The 16769-nt window shown below is 40.4% G+C and overlaps 2 protein-coding genes across 8 annotated transcripts in view; one reads left to right on the plus strand and one right to left on the minus strand.

The window, feature by feature from the left end:
• The window catches only part of galnt9 (polypeptide N-acetylgalactosaminyltransferase 9), a 1026805-nt gene that overhangs the window by 500073 nt on the left and 509963 nt on the right, over positions 1–16769 (plus strand). The gene's annotated exons all lie outside the window — the stretch shown is intronic.
• Positions 1–16769, minus strand: part of fbrsl1 (fibrosin-like 1) — a 353282-nt gene that overhangs the window by 103805 nt on the left and 232708 nt on the right. For all 7 annotated transcript variants that reach the window (XM_008417610.2, XM_008417609.2, XM_008417613.2 and 4 more), the window contains one exon: positions 12553–12582. In XM_008417610.2, coding sequence (XP_008415832.1) covers positions 12553–12582 — 30 coding nt within the window. The remainder of the gene's footprint in view (positions 1–12552; positions 12583–16769) is intronic.

Here is a 16769-nt window from a genome sequence, read left to right on the forward strand (position 1 = left end):
TCATGTCAATGACAGTGTCATGTCAGTCTTATGCACACCCCTTCAAATAAAGTGTTACCAGAGTTTTTTTTAGTACTGCTGTGTTTCAGTCTCAGTTCTCATCACTGTTTCGGCATCTGCTGGCGTGACGGAGGGGCGGGGCCTCCGAGCTGCTCATCATTAGCTGACCGAGTCACCAAAGGTTCAACGATTCAGTCTGGTGGAATAGCAAGGACAGATAACGAGGATTTTTACCTGAGGTAGAGACGGTACACCTGGACTTGAAGCAGCCATTGCAGAATTTTTTTTTTTAGCTGTAGAAAGACGGCAGCGTGGTCAACACATGTGAGGTGTCGGCCTCTATAATGTATGCGGCTCTGAAGCCCCGCCCCTCGCCAAATCAATGAGAATTGAAACTGAAAAACAAAAGCACTGAAAAAAAAAAAAAAATCCCCAGCATCATTAAATAGACAGTGTGAAAACTTGATTGAGAGGAACTATGCAACACAAAAATATTTTTTTAAAGCACATTCAAAAGTTACGGCAGTAACTCTTATTAATTGCATCGCCTCCCTATTGCGAGACACCGTCTCTGCATGCTTGAGTTGATGCTGTCCAGTGACCCACTGCCTCCTGACTGATGTGGCGTGGGGCACATGGCGTTAATACTCTGACTGGGTGTTGATTGAAGCTCCCCTACAGCCAGTGACGCATGTTGCCTTTGCTTGGCAGCCGTCCCGGTGTAAGAACTGGGTCCATATTCCGCCTGTCTGCGCCATGTGTTCGCTCTCCTCAAAGCACAGCGGCTGGTGCCACTCAACCACTAAGCTCTCCTCCTTCCTACCCCCCCTCCCTTGCTCACCATTATTCCCACCCACTGGCATCTCTGTGGGCACCCCAGTCCTAGCAGGTCTGCACTAATGAAGTCAAATTAATTTAATGGATGCCCATGCTGCCTGCATCTGAGGTGCTTGGCAGGGGGACAGCTTTGACGCCAATCTCGGTTTCAGGCTCCAAACCTTATACATATCCAAGAGCCGGTATTCCTATGCTGTGTGTCACGATGAAACTGACAAGCATATCATCCGTGGTTGCGGCACCGTGCCTCGGTCGATTCAGAAACGGTCTTCGGCGCTCATAGGAATTACGACCGGAATGTTCCACAGTTCACTTGTTAGAGAGGCCAGGTGTTCTCAGCTAATTAAAGTTGAAACCGAGGGAGGAAGGCGAAAATAAGTGGCAAATGAACATGAGCGACAGCCATCATTAACATTTACCACCTTCTGCTTCTAACCTTAAAAATCCCTGTTAATTTTAATGGGGTATACAATAATTATTTTTTTTTCTCCAGTAATCCCCGAAGCCCTTGTGCCCCCCCCTCCGCCCCAAGCTGGTGCAGATCAAAGCAGGCTGGCTTTTCGCATCAGGGACTGCCATGGCTGGGCTTTCTAGCTTAATTGAAGGCAGCTGGACTCTGTATGTGTTTGGGCCAGAGCTCGGTGTACTCTCCAGGGTTCTCAGCTTTCCTCTTCCCATACACATTTGCCCACAAAAAAAATTTCCTCCAGAGCCCATGTGAAGATCGGTGGGGATTTGAGGCCTGACAGTCGCCAGCACATCCACAGGCATTCGAGTATTTAGACTGACTCGGAGACCCTCAAGTGGTTAGAAAAGAAAAATGGTCACAGTGGGTGGGAGAGAGGCTCGTTGCTTTCTTCCTTGATTGTCAATCCTCACCGTTCGGTGGGCAGTGGATACTCTTTCCCCTTAAAGATGCAAAGTTGTTTCACTTGGCGTTAGAAATAAATATTTGGCCTCTTCAGACAAAATACAGGGATTCAAGAAAAAAAAAGAAACAACAACTAGGGCCTGCGCCTTTATGGTAAATGTAAAATGGATGATGATATTTTTAAACTTGGCAAATGAGCTAGTCTGCTGACAGATCTCTTTTACACAAACGTTTATTGAGTTTCCTGAACCATTTTTTTTTCTGACCAAAGAGGAAGCAGCACTTCTTCAGGGGGAAAATGATCCATGGCGGCACAGGTTCCAAAAACCACCAGGAGGATTCTATATTTGTCCCGATTGCATATGTCATTTGCTGCTGCGGAGGAAAAAGCAAGTCTTTTAGCATTAAGAAGTTTTCGGCGGACGAGCCAAGGCAGGGACAGACATTGAGTTTTAGTGTGCCAACTCCAAATGCATAAAAAGTCTGTCTTGAATTTCCATCCAGAAGAAATGTGTAAGTAATTACAGTCCAGCCATGTTTATTGAATAAAAACTCACTTAGGCATTGTGTTTATGCACGATCAGAAACGCTCAAATCGTACATCTACACACACAAAAACATTTGTGGCTTTTTATATTTCCACAGAACATCTGCACTTAATATGGAATCAATTTTGCTTTTATTACTCATGTGGAAAAATGTATATAAGTCCTGGATTGTTATTCAAACACAGGCCCTTTTGGAAAAAGCCAGAATGTTGTACCATGCAGGTTTTTAGCGGAGTGGACAGGCATGTAGCTGGGAGCCAGTCCGTTTAACTGTGTGCTAAACAAGTCGTCGGATTCCTGTTTTGACTTCGAGAAAATATCCGCCCAGACCGTTACACTGCCATCATCTGCCTGAACCGTCTGTACACAGCAGGATGGATCCCACCTTCATATTGTTTAGGGCAAAATATGACCTTATCTTCTGAATATTGCAGCTGAAATCAAGTCTCAAACCATGTAATGTATTCTAATTTTCAAATGTCCAACTCTAGAGAGCCTGTGTGAGTTGTAGATGAAAAAGTGCCACAATGGTTGTTAAAAATGGATTACTTCAGCTAATGTTGCCTTTGTAACTCCTCAAACAAGTTTTTTCTTCCCCTTATAGCCTCTTACAGCCATTTGGTGTAAGAGGCTATGAAAATCCCTGTAGATCATCAGTTTATGAAATACTCACACCCACCTGTCCGGCACAAACAACCATGTCAGGTTCAAAGTTTCTTCAGTTCCATCCAATTCCCTTTACCGATGCTAGTTTTAAACTACAGAAAGTTATCTTAACCACATCTAGTATTGCTGACTTGAAACCGACTCAGTCACTATTAATGATAATCAACTGAACAGAGATGCATAATAAAGTGAACAATGAGTGAAAATGTGGCCCTTTTCAGCTTTCAGTGTTTCCTCCTGAGCAGTTTGGTTCCTGTAATTTGACGAGATGATGGATTTTTATCATTGCATCTAAATGTGTGATAATATGCATTTTAAACCTAAATAACATGGTGCAGACTGTAATAATAATATTATTAATTATACGGATAGATAGTGTAGAAATTTAGACATGAACAAATCTGATGTGTAAATTTTTATAGCATGAACAATTCTGAAATGAAATGCACAATGTATACACTGGATGAGTCAACTGTGGGTAGGATTTAATTATTAGCATTGGTTTCTTCTTTCTTTTCGATTTGAATGTGAAAGCTTTCTTTCTAAGTTTCTTATTAATATTTTTAATTTCCCAATTTTTTTACATGTTCAAAATAAAGATTTCAATTTCAATTTCACACAAACTCCAAAAAAACGCAAAGTAATTATGCATTTTTTCCCCCTACACTTCAAAAACAGTAGTGCACAGATACATAACCAGTTAGATAAAACGTGGCACAGACATGGTGTAAAACCACCCAGTTTGTCTTGTTTGATACGGCGTACCATGATTTCTCTATTGCCGTATCATTGAACTAAAGAGATCTCTAGCAGAAAATTGTTCAATCGAGCGTCTCAGCCAGCCGTTGCTGAAGACTTGTATTACAGAAGCGGGGCTTTCAGGTGGGAGAAATACAGTGTTTGAAGAAAACCAACCTCTAAAAATGGATCTAGCCGGGGTACAAAAAAAAAAGGAAAAAAACCCACACACCAAAACCTGGTGTTCATCCAGGTGACAATAACTCCCTCAATAGCAATCATCGAAAGCAGTTAAACATGGCTGAGTGGCGACGGGATTGTTCTCAAAAAGTTTTTAAGAGAACTGGCGATTTGGAAGAAAGTGTGGCAAAGTCTTTGTCAGGATCTCTCTAGAACAAAAGGCAGTTCTGATAGCACTCTCTGCCCCCACAAACAGCTTCATGGAGCAATGGCGGCGGTAAGTGAAAGAAGATTACAGTGTTGATGTCGTGTTGTGTTTTCACACCTCCTTTGTTCCTGAGCGGGGAGGGTACTTTTGCTTCCGCAAGCCTTCCATCTTTATTTGCGACGCCGGCATCAAGGCTAACCTTTAAGAGGGAATCTGGACCAGGGTATGGGATGCCACATCAATGACGCCGCAGCCACGCTGACTGTCCCTGCATTAGCGGATGACATGCATTGCTACTGACAGGCTGTCTTTGCTGATGTCAGTCGGCTCTGTCTGCCGGCGAGCCCCGCAGAAGCTCAAAGAGTCTTTCTCTGTCATCACGCCTCTTCCTCCCAACATGCACTGGGATTGGTCTCCACCTCCGAGCGTGGCAGCAGACTCACTTGCCTCCCAGCTTGACGACAAACACGTACACACGCATATGCGCATCACACGCTGCATTGACTATGGGTGCCTTTTCTCACGACGGAGGCAAATGTGCTCCCTCGCCACGACATGCTCATACGTTCAAGTTTAATTTAAGTAACACACTGTTAAAATGTATACATTTTGTGTTTAAAAACTCAAACTTTAATGCATACTAGTGGAATTTCACATTAGACCAACACAAAGTGGCTTACGATTGCGAAGTGGAATGAAAATGGTAAATGGCTTTTGGAACGTGAAAGGCCAAGAAACACAACAGGAACATTTAACACAGGATGAGATTATTAAACAATATCCTGGCTTTGAGGATTTCAGGGAACGATGTTCAATCCATCATCTGAAAAAGAAAAGAATACGGTGCGATTCTAAACCTACCAGGGTCAGCTTTTATAACAGACAGGCTGGGCAATGAGAGGACTGATCAAAGAAGGAGCCAAGATGCAGAGATCCACAACTAAAGGATGGGAAATCTCCACAAATTTGGCCTTAAAGGAAGACTAAAAAGAAAGAAAGTTACTGTTGCAAGAAAGCAATAAAACATTAAGCTTACGTTTTTTTCTTCAAACCATTGAAGGGACAGACTTACAAGATCGTTCTTTGGTCAGTTGGAAGATTTTAGCCCTTTATTCAAAAGGCTAAGCCGGCAAATTAGCCTGTAGATCCACCCTCACTATAAAAATTATGGTGTCAACATCATGCAGTGGGGATGCTCTTCTTAAGCAAAGCTGCATCTAAAAGACTGAAATGTAGCATCACCATCCAGCAGGAGAACATCCCTAAATGTACGGCCAAAGGTACAGAGAAATGGGTTCAAAGTTCAGGCCTTTGGGCAACTGAGAATCTGTGGCAAGACATATCCTTTCCCCACAATCTGAGTTTGAGACATCCTCCAAAAGACTTGCAGCTGCAATTACAGCACAAAGTGTTGACTCACTGGGGGTTGAATAAAACTGCATGCCACATGCTCAGATTCTTATTTGTAAAAGATGTTGAAAATGCTCTATTTTCACCACTTCTTCATCATAAGCTACTTTGTGTCCAACACTTAAAATCCTATAGGAATACGGTGAAGTCTGTGGTTTTAACATGGCGAAATATGAAACAGTTCCACTTTTAATTAGGCACAACAAAAGACATTACAGCCTCCACTGTGAAGTGAATAAATGGAGGGAGTGTCATATGACCACCTAGTGATGATGGGTTATTTCTGACAGAAAATCTACTAGCTACTCTTATTTTCTTTACTCGAAACGTTTGCATCTAAACGTTGCCAAAATTCAGGGGAAATCTTGTTGGGTTCTATGACGCTTTGTCTTTTCCAGGAAAAGATGTAACCGAGCAGGAGCAAAAAGCCAGAGAAAGGGAAAGAGGGGAAAAAGAAGAAGAAGAAAAAAAGAAGACAAGAGCAGAAAAATGACATCTCCATATTAAGGCCTGTGTTGCCAATGTCAGTTCTAATTTCACAGCGCCTGTGGGGAGCTGAATGCAACCAGTCAGCTCTGGTCTCATCTCGTTCCTCCTCCATTTTGAATCAGGGCAGATGAATCCCAAGCTGGGGGGGAGTGGGAAGGAATATTACTGGCAAATTGGTTTTAGATTAAAGAAGGTGGCAAGGCATTCTGCTTTCTCAGCTCTTTCCCAGGTGCACTTAATCTAATTTCATTAAAGAGATGAGGACGGATGATCACTTGTGTCGAAACATTAAGAAGATCCCTTTTCAACGTCGGTAAAAAAAAAAAAGAAGAAATGTTAAGGTTGTCAGTGGCCTGGTGGGTGGTCTGTTTATTATAGAATATGATGACTCTGGGAGGCCTGGCTGGATGCAACCCAGCAGCAGAGGTTATGGATGAGTGTGTAGGAGGAAATAAATTAATGTCGTACATAAATTGATGTCCACTCTTAAGTGTTTGAAGTTGGCAACCGAGGAGAGGTAAGAAATTCTGGCCTTAAAAGTTAGTAGGCAGCAGAGTTGGGCAGTGACTAGTTAGTTACATTTCCTGGTAGGCTTTAAAAAAACCTACTGTATGTTCTAGCAACATGTCGCCTGAAATGTGCATAAATCCATGGTTAGTTTATTAAAATGTATTCAAATATATATTTCTGCTGGAGCTATTGATAGCATGTTTGATCTCTGTTTTGACTTGTTGATAATATGCCTGGTAGCAAATTATTGTTTGAAAGCAGTTCCAACCAATCAGATGGAGACAAAACTTCCATAAAAAGTCAACCATCATCATACATTTTGTGTTTTTGCTTTAAACATGAAAACATTTAGTAGTTGGTGTTTCAGCACCTCTCTGTTCAGCTTCAGAAAAGAAGCTGCAGCTGTCTTGAGTAACTTTTTCAAAAATAAAAAACTTTCAGGTGCATTTTTACAATGTATGCTTTTTACTTTTACTAGAGAACATTTACTATGAAATATCTCTAATGCTGCTCGAGTAAACTTTATGAATATCCTAGCCAATGTGAGTGACTTCACTGAATGAAGAACAAGCTTGTATTGGCCAAACGTTCACGCCACACACACACCTGCTGTTTTTGCTAAAATTGTATACTTTTTATATTGAAATAATATATAAATTTTAACAAAAAAAAGCAGATGGAGGATGAATAATGTGAAAAACTTACTGTAACGCTTATTTTTGCATCTTAACATCTCTGTTTTTCACCACAACCGATGGTGTAAATAATGTAACCTGGACGAAGATACAGAGGAAGAGGAGGAATTAACATGTCGATCTGAGGCAGGGAGCGGCCCGGATAAACGACTAGATCAAAGCTATAAAAGAAGCACAGACAGAATGAGATGCTCTCAGAGACAGACAAATTCTGCTGAGAGGCTGCTCAGCAAATGGGACCAAATGGAATTAGCCAACCCGGGTGTTCTGTGCCACGGCGATGGCGCTTCTGCAGTTTTATACACAGACAGACATCAAATGTAATATCGGCACAGCGGAGATAACTCAGAAGACACCGGAGAAGCCGGGTCAAGACAGACAAGTGGACATAATGAAGATAGGATGACTCTGAAAGAATGTCATCCTATCGCCATTACTGACAGGAGATAAATCTCACTCCGGTTAGCCGACTCTCAAATAACAGGGAATGATAGTTTTGATTTCAAACGGGCAGAGATCAAAACGTTTGGCGGATTCTTGCTCTACAAGAGGCATGAAGAAGATCTCCAAAGCTGTAGTTGGAATAACACATTTAACAAAATCGACTGTTGATAGGTTCTGTTTTACTCTGTTGGTGTAAAACAGAAAAATGTCCAAAACAGACACTGAGCCGTTTGCAGGTATTTACCTCATTCAGCTGAACATTCACATGACAGCAAACTGCTGGAAAATAGTATATTGTCTTTATACGTAAAAGACAAATGGTAATAAATAACTAAATGCATAACGGTACCTTTAGAAATGTATGTCTGACTCAGTACAACCTTTAAAAAAAATCTCACCTTTTGGAGCTAATGTTAGCATGCCTCTGCTTTGTCCCTATCAACCTGTCCTTCAACATGACAGACTAAAAGCTTTGAATCATAGGTCGAGTAAGTAATGAGTGGGAAGGTTAAGTCTTTTCTCGTGTTCTGGTCTTGGGGCAAACCGAATAGTCTTGGCACATATTGCACATATGCATCGTTTTGGAGACAAGATCACAGATATCGAGTCACGTCGGGAGAACTGGCGGAAACCTGACAAACTCCAGAGAACTGACGTCTAATACGTGCCTGATTCGCATCGCTGTGAGTTTTGTCAAGTGTCGCGCTGATATTTGGAAGCTTCTCCACACGCAGCCACCCGAACTGACTTTACTGTAGCAAACACGAGACTGTTATTCAAATACAGCGTAACTGATTGCACCCCTGAGCCGCACCTGGAAGCCAAATTCTAATGAAGTTAATCTGTGAAATCCTGACAATGTGGGTGTTCAGGTGGCTGCTAATCTGATATGAAAGGAGTCTTTTCTTTTTCACTGGATAGATGGGGAAGAGCTGGCACCTGCTCCAGCAAAAGGTTGCAGAAAATTATCGCTGTCAAGCTATCTTCAGTGCAGGCAATTACAAATGACAGTGTTTGTCTTCCTCCTTATGAAACCCAATTTCTTTCATAGCTTTTTTTTTTTTTTCTTACCTGAATTTGATGATGGCTTGTCAAATTATCTTTTGCTCGTCTTTGTCCGCTCAGTAATTTGATATGGTTGTTTCACAGTTCTCATCACCTTGATTAGTGGAAGGTGCGTTTGGGAGGAATAAAAAGGTCATCGCTGCTTTGGTTGTTATCTAGATTTTAATTCCGGTCAGTGGTTTGGTGTGAAGGTTCTTCCGTCTTTTTCATGTTAAAATTTGACACTTTATCAGACTTTAATTTATAGACCCGGAGGTCATTTTCTTATGACGAAAAGTCTACCCAAGATCACCAGGAAAAAAAATAAAAAATAAAAAACAGCAGAAAGACTGCTAGATGGATGAATGAAAGAATGGATGGATGGAAAAAGGTTTACAAAGTGAGATGGGAAAAGTTCTTGAATTTAAAGTTTATTTTTCCATGTGGTTTTTTTCCCCTGTATTTTCTGAACATGTATAATAAAGAATAATAATAAATAAATAAAAAAGTTGCTTTATGTGGCACATTAAACTAATGCAATAATATTTGTAAAGTAAACATAAAAGTATTGATGGACGTCAAATTTTTTTAACAAATTAGATCTGAAAAGTGATTTATTTCTTCTGAATTCAGTCTCCCACTTTGCAGAACAACCTTTAGCTGGAACTTTAAAGACTAAAATAGTTTCATAAAACAACTAAACCTTGCTGAGTTTTCATCTATCACTCTTCAATTTATTCAGGTCTTGCCACAGTTTCCCAGTTAGATTTAGGTGTTAGCTCTGATTGGGCCATTCCATCACATGAATAATGGTGGATTTAAACAATTCTAGTGCAGGTCTGGGTTTATGTTTTGGGTCGTTCTCTAAAAGGTGTTCTTAAATTGGCTACTCTGCCGAAGAAAACGCGTGATGCTGTTTCAACCATGTTTGACATGTGGCAGACTGTGTTGACGTTGAGGTGCGGTGCTAGTTTCCTACAACACACTGAAAGCAGATGAAAATAAACAGCATTTGGTTTCAGCTGACCAGACCACCTTCCTTCTGTGTCCCCAGCACGGCTTGTGGCAAACTGAAAGCAGGACTTCCTGTGGCTGTTTTCAGAAAATGACTTTTTTCTAGGCTTCCAGTTTGCGGCGACAGACTGAAAAGTGTTCTGTGAAATATTCAAAGCTTGAGCTGTTGTTTCTGAACCCAAACCTCCTTCAAGCATCTCAACAGCTGTCTCCCTGACGTGTTATGTTGTGTTGATTGGTTTTCATGGTTCTGTTTGTTCGCTGATGTTCTTAAGACTTCTGACACCTTGACAGAACAGCAGAACAGCATTTGGACTAAACTGCATACAGAGCGACTGGATCTACAAATCAGGTCACTTCAGAAGACAATTTATTTTGCTTTATTTAGGGGCATCAGAGTAAATGGGTTTGAATGCAAATGTATGTTAAACTTTTTAGTTTTTTATTGCAAAAGTTGACCTTTGCTTCACCATTGTGCACTTCTGTTTTGGTCTATCACATAAAGTCCCAATAAAATACACTAAAATTTGGAACTGTAACGTGACAAAATGTGGAAAAACTCCAAGTTATATGGCAAGAGTGGAGAGTGTAGCGATAAAGACATAAGTTGGCTAAAAACCTGGCCTTGAAGTAACCCTCAACGACATTTAATCAAACTCTAAATATGGAAAAAAATGTTTGGACTGTTTACCAGAAACACACAGGGATAAAAAAAAAAAAAGAAAAAACCCTGAGATTCGTTAAAACTTCTTGAACGTAGCTTGTTTTTCAACTGCAGAATCAAACTTTAATTGACACAGTGTTAAGATGTGTGTCAGAAGGTACCTGAACAGAAGAGAAAACAAAACCTTGTACCAGAAACACTGAGTTTCCTATCCAGTTTTACCCTCCACGCTGCTGCCGAGGAGCGGCATGGAAACTGACAAGCTAGTTGCATTTTTTTGTTGTTGTTTTTTTTTGACGTGTCAACTAGCGGGCGTCTTCCGCTCCTTCTCGCTTCAGTAAAGAGATAAAAGCCTATTGACTTGCCAGGCAACAGTTAATGCAAATTGCGTTTGCTATCAATGTATTATTTATAAGGAGAGTTGCAGACGTTTCCACAGAACCGAAAGCTATGCTTACAGAAGATTAGGCATGCTATCTTATTCATTTACCAGAGGGTAATTGCTAAACTGTGGAGGAATTAGGATGCGTGAGATTCCCCAAAGGTGTTTCATCTTGTAAACAGGTGGTTGCTATCAGCCAACCGCTTTTAAGTCGGCAACAAACACATTCACAAAGGTGAAACTGATATGGCACTGGTAGGGAATTATCAAATGGTTAACTTTAAGAAAAAAAAAAATAACTTTCCCTGTAGGAGAAAACTTTTTCTTTTTACAAACTCTGAAATGTGGAGCTGAAATAATAAACGCTTAACCTTGAGATAAGAAGCCTCTGTTAGGTGTTGGATGTTCACTGACAGACACATTTGTTGGTACCTCTGGTAAATGTGTGCAAAAAGCCTTAAATTAAATTAATTTTTATTTGCAGTGCTATAACTTCATACAGAAAAATACTGAAAAAAAAAATCAACCTTTACCTTGAGAGGATTTATTTAGTAGAGAAAAATGTTGAGAAATAGTTTTGCAGTTGTTGTTAAGTCCAGCACACTAAATACAGTGACAGGGATCTTTGAGGGTGTGGCATTGTCTCCACGGTTACTTAGATTGGCGTCTTCCTGAGCTTACTTATAAAGTATGTGAATGTTAATCTTCTTACCTGGGAAAAATTGTTTGCGACAAATCCGCTGACAGTCCTTACAATTGACAGCTGCTATCCACTGCTGTCTTCTTTTCTTATCAAAAGGTTTACAATAAAATAAAAAGCTTGGTTTGCATCCTTTACTGTTCAGTCAGCCGCACAGCAACCTATCACCATTTCACTGGAGTTCACATGCCCAAATGTTGTTAAAGAACCCACGAAGGCGAAGTGGTCTGCTCTCTGAAGAGCGTGACATCACATGTTAATGGTCAACACCGAGAGATTTCAGAGAAACGGGTTGTCTAAAAGTAACATCATCGTAGCGTCGACCGACTCTCCTGTGTGGTTACGGCCCGCCCAAGTTCCCACATCCCCACATGTGTTCCTGCCCATATTCAAGCCCATATAGTGAGGAACAATCTACCAATGGAGACACACCCACCTTGGCTAGAACCAAACATTAACCAGATAGAGTGAGACTTGACAACGGAGAGGGGGGCTTTAGTCTAATCTGGCGAAGCACTATGGAGATTTACATTTGTGATTGCTGGCATGCAGATGGAGCCCAGTGGTTGTCACGGAGACTTAGAAATCCCCAAAGACCAACTCTTTGCTGTGCTTCTCTAACAGTGAACTTTGTATTTCATCTAAACTCCTTTAAATCCTGTTCACCGTGCATGGCGGCAAGGTAAATATGGGTTTTAAAGCGGACATGTTTTAAAAGAAATTATTGGGGCTGCCGATAATTGTGCCACCAGGGACTTTCACACATTTTCACAGATGTAAAATTTGTTTGCGTCTGCAATGGCATGCCTCATAGAGATGCAACATTTTACCGATATTACCCATGCTGCTATAATAGATTCTGGACAATTCAAGATTTTTTTAAATTTACTCCAAAAAATACAGTGTTTTTACACACAACATAAAATAAATTTCATTCTGTGACTCGTTTTGCTGGCTTTTTTTAATCTCTCCAAGATGAAAAATAATCAACAAAGGCTGTGTGGTTCTCTGCAGCTCTTTTTTTTTTCACCCAACAACACCTTCTGACTACCGCCTCTCTCTCTCTCTCTAGACGGGAGCTTTAATTTTGTTATTCACAACTCCCAGTCACTTCATGTGGCGTGTGAATAAACACAGGAAAAGCAGCCTTACCTTGTCGTCAATGTCACTTTCGCTGTCACACTGTAACAGAAAACAGACAAACACGGGGAAATGTTAGGAATTATTCATTCGGCTCCCCCACGTAGCATGATCATTGCAGATGTTATTTTTGTGTGCCACCTTTTATTCACTGTCAGCTCTTAGAGCAAACAGCACAGGATGAAGACGGAAAGGAGAGTGTGTTAGTCAAAGAGAGAGGGGTTTTTTTTTCTCTCAAAGTTTCAAAAGGAGCGCACAGACACACAGAAAGCCATTCTGATGTTTTTGTTACAAATTCAATGCTGGAAGTTTGCAAAAGATGTGAAAACGAATACTGCGACACACGGTTCTATTATAAAGAGCTCTGTTCGGTAATTCTGCATTCAGCTGCAGCTTGTCATTTAGCCCTTTAAGTGTGCTTTAAAATTGGACGATAGCATCTCAAGGACAGATTCTTTGAATTCTTACTGCGCCTATTAAGTGTGGTATTTCAAATCTGCTTTGTGATGAGCCCGCCTTTAATTTCTATGTCAGACTTTTACAAGGGTAAACCAAGTGAATAACAAGAAAGGTTGTTTTCTGATATGTGCGTTGACTAGCGTGGCAGAGGGCCAAATCACTTTCTATTCACTGGAGAAGTGAAGTGGTTTGTCTTCGACGCCGAATAAAAAAAAAAAAAAATTAATTATAAGTCATTTCGCCTCTAAAGCGTGTGGCGATTAGGCTCAGAGGTGTAGTGAGGACAAAAGGAAATCTAAGGCCTTGCCGCTGAGAAACAGATAATGGGGGACACTGCTTTTTATTTCAGGTATGCTCACAGACAGGAATGTCTCTTTTCAGCAAATAAATACGTAAAAAAAAAACTTACACAAAGGCTGTAAATTACTCTGAGAAAGTTAAGGTGAAGTTAATGATAATAAAAGTAAAAGTTGAAATCTGAATCCATTTATTCCATTTTTATCAATAGCTGTTTTTCTATTACAAATATGACCAAGATTTTTTCTTGCATTTTCCAAGATGTTCTGCTTATTTTGAGAAAAAACTTAATTTCGCCATTGTGGTGTTTCCATTAAAAAGGACATGCAATTAAAATCAAATGTGAATAAGCTTAAAAATCATAGAAGTGATGGATGTAGACACTTCAGTCACTTCAGTCACAGCAACAGTGCTCATCATCAACTATCAGAGGAGACATCTGAGTTTTATTGAGGCGTTGGAGCGACAAGCCCCTGGTACTTGGGAGCAGGTACGGCTATGTGGCGTTTTGAGGAACTTATATTTCAAGATTGTACAGAAGAGCTGTTACCATTTCAGATTTTTATCTTGAACTATAGCTAGGTAGCTGGGTGCGGGCTAGCCCAGTAAAAACCAACCCCTTGTTCTACGCTTTGCTTCGTGCAGAGGGTCTGGACTCTCGGCTGTACAGAATGATTGCTTCCTGGAGGCGTGGATTCTTTTGAAATTTAACATTTTACCCAATCGCTAATGTTTGGCCGTGGCACTATGAAGCTTACCGGAAACAACCGTCCTCCACTGCAAAGAGAGAAATGCCAATCCGAATGTCAATCTGTTAATGTCGATTTGGAGGCGTGGCCAACACGGACTGAACAGCTTCGTTCACTTCCTCTGCTGCCATTGCCAAAACTACAGGCAGACTACAACTCTAAAACAGAAAATCGACGCCATCGTTCACAACTTCCCCTTCTGTTCGCTATTCGGTGAATTTATTTTGTAATTCCAGTTTGCTCAACTTTACAGCCAATGGAAATGCAGCTACTCGTTTGCAGCTTTCACTCGTGACCCCTTTCCCCCCTGAGACGGTAGGTGGTGAAGCCGTGAAAACGGGACTGGTGGAACCGCGGGACCGTCCCACTGGACCCCACAGCGGGACGCACAAGGGACAGAGCAATTGAAGCTTGGAGCCACAATGAGCAAGCGGAGTGGTCCCCAGCGCAAATCTGCCTTCAATCTGTCAATTAAGGCCCTGCCCCAACATCCTTAAGTGGAGCCTTTTCATTTTGTTTGACTCCCTGTCAGGGCTGGGCACAATGAGGAGGGACCTGGGTCAATGGAGGCACAGCAGCCTTTTGTTGTGAGTGCGGTGGGTCCAAATGTATAATTAAGTAACGAGAGTAATCAGAGCAAGGACTCGGTGGCCAGGATCTCTCAGGAGATGATAATGGAAGCATGTATGAGTGGGGAACAGTGCGAGCATGATTCCTCCTACTGAGACAGCAGGCGTCCATGCTGCCACAGCTTCAATGGGAAACAAGAACAATGCCTGTTAGGAGGGTTAATGCTAGGGCTTACATTACTAACTGAAGCATAAACACTCAGAGAAGGTTCAGGTTCTGTTTTCCACACGCAAACAAGTATTCTTGTTAATGTGAATTGCTGTTTTTGTTAACATACTGACACTGCGTCTACAGAAGGAAAACTATCAGATAAATTATTACTAATCGGCTATAATCAGGCATTTATATATGCAGTGGCTTGTAAAAGTAGCCACATTTCTTCAGCCTTGTCACTTTTGTGTCATGTTTTGCTTTGCCTTTGTTTCCATTTTACAAATACGCACTACTATGTTTAGTTTTCTAACAGAATACATTCAAGTTTGTCATTCTAAGGTGACAAAATGTGAAAAATTTAAGGGGTGTGAATGCCTACTTTTTTTTAAAAACAAGTTTATGCTGCTGAGCTGTTAACATTCTTTTACCTCCCTTTTAATTTTAATTTATTTTGACACCAATCTTGATTTTGTAGATCTTGCAGGTTTAAGAATGATCTTTACATCTTGGGTTTTGCTTTTTGTAATCAAAGTTTAGAAAGAAAATGCATAAGTGCAGACATGTGCCAAACTACACATATGTATTCTGTAGATATAATAAATATTGTATAATTTCATCAAATCTTAACATAACATCATTCAATTTTATGTCAAGATATTGCCCTTGAACACACTTCAGCAGAACTCAAACAAACCTAAATTTATGTTTTCACTGATCAAACTTCTTTGATAGAAGTTTAAGGTTTTATATTATTTAAATAATAAGTATTCCGCAGGTTAAGTGCTTGTCAAAAACAGGAAGTATGCAGAAACTCAAAATCTTAGCAAGTAATTTCAGTTTAGTTTTTAGTGCAAATATCTTAATACAAAACTACTTAGAAGTAACTTTTCAGGAAGATATAAGAGTTTGTTTTAGGTCAAAAATTAATATTGATGAAAAAGTTCTAGTTCCATTGGCAGATTTCTTCACTTATAAAAGAAATATTTTTTTCCATCAATATTAAGGGATTATTGACTTAAAACAAGCTCCTATATATGTTGCTAAACAGTTTCTTGTAACCTAGTTTGGTCTTATTATGTGTACTAAGAAATTTGCACTAAAATCTGGACTAGAAATACTTGGTAAGATTTTGTGTTTTTGCAGTGCACAGCAATATTGTTGTTTGTTGGGCTCTGACTTTACTGTATACAGTGACAGATGTGTTATAAAAAGATACCATATAAAAATGATTTTTTAAAAATACTTTTTGCTGTCATTTTCATTGGTACTGAAATAAAGATCCGTTTCCAAGGATGCACACATCTGTAAAATAATGGACAAAAACATTTAGTACTTATAAGCTCATGTTCTCTTTTCTGAAAATTCAGAAACATTTCTACTAATTTTGTCATATGCTATCAAACTGTAATAGAAAAACACCTTTTTTGTTGGTGTTGTACGCTAGTTAAGTCCAAATTTAAATCGCCTATTTGTCTCAACGTGCTACACTATTTTAGACAATAGGCATATTTTTCTATTTTGATTTATACGTGCAGACCAAAAACAAAGCAAATAATAAAAAATAAGAGAGAGAGAATGGATGAAATCTTGTATCCTCAGGAAATCGGTCGTAACGTATTCTTGGCATGCAGCTAAAAGGATGACTTCCATCTCACAGCGGCGGTGGGCTCCACTCTATTACAAAAGGACGAGCATAAACCGTAGGTGATGGAGATGAACAACTGACTCTGTCTATTCCCCGGGTGCGTGCTTCTCCTTGTTGCTGCAGCGGTAGCCATGACACTAGAGATGAGGCCTCGTCAGGCTGGAGCAGGCGAGGAGGAAAAATAATATCAAAAGAGCACAGCGTGGTGCTTATCCTTTTACAAGAAGCATGCACTGAGCAGAGCGTAAAGGGGAATACTAGCTCAGACGGGGACGGAGACACAGCACAACGCAGCG

This window comes from Poecilia reticulata, linkage group LG9, assembly GCF_000633615.1.
Source record: "Poecilia reticulata strain Guanapo linkage group LG9, Guppy_female_1.0+MT, whole genome shotgun sequence".
NCBI classification, from domain to species: Eukaryota; Metazoa; Chordata; class Actinopteri; order Cyprinodontiformes; family Poeciliidae; genus Poecilia; species Poecilia reticulata.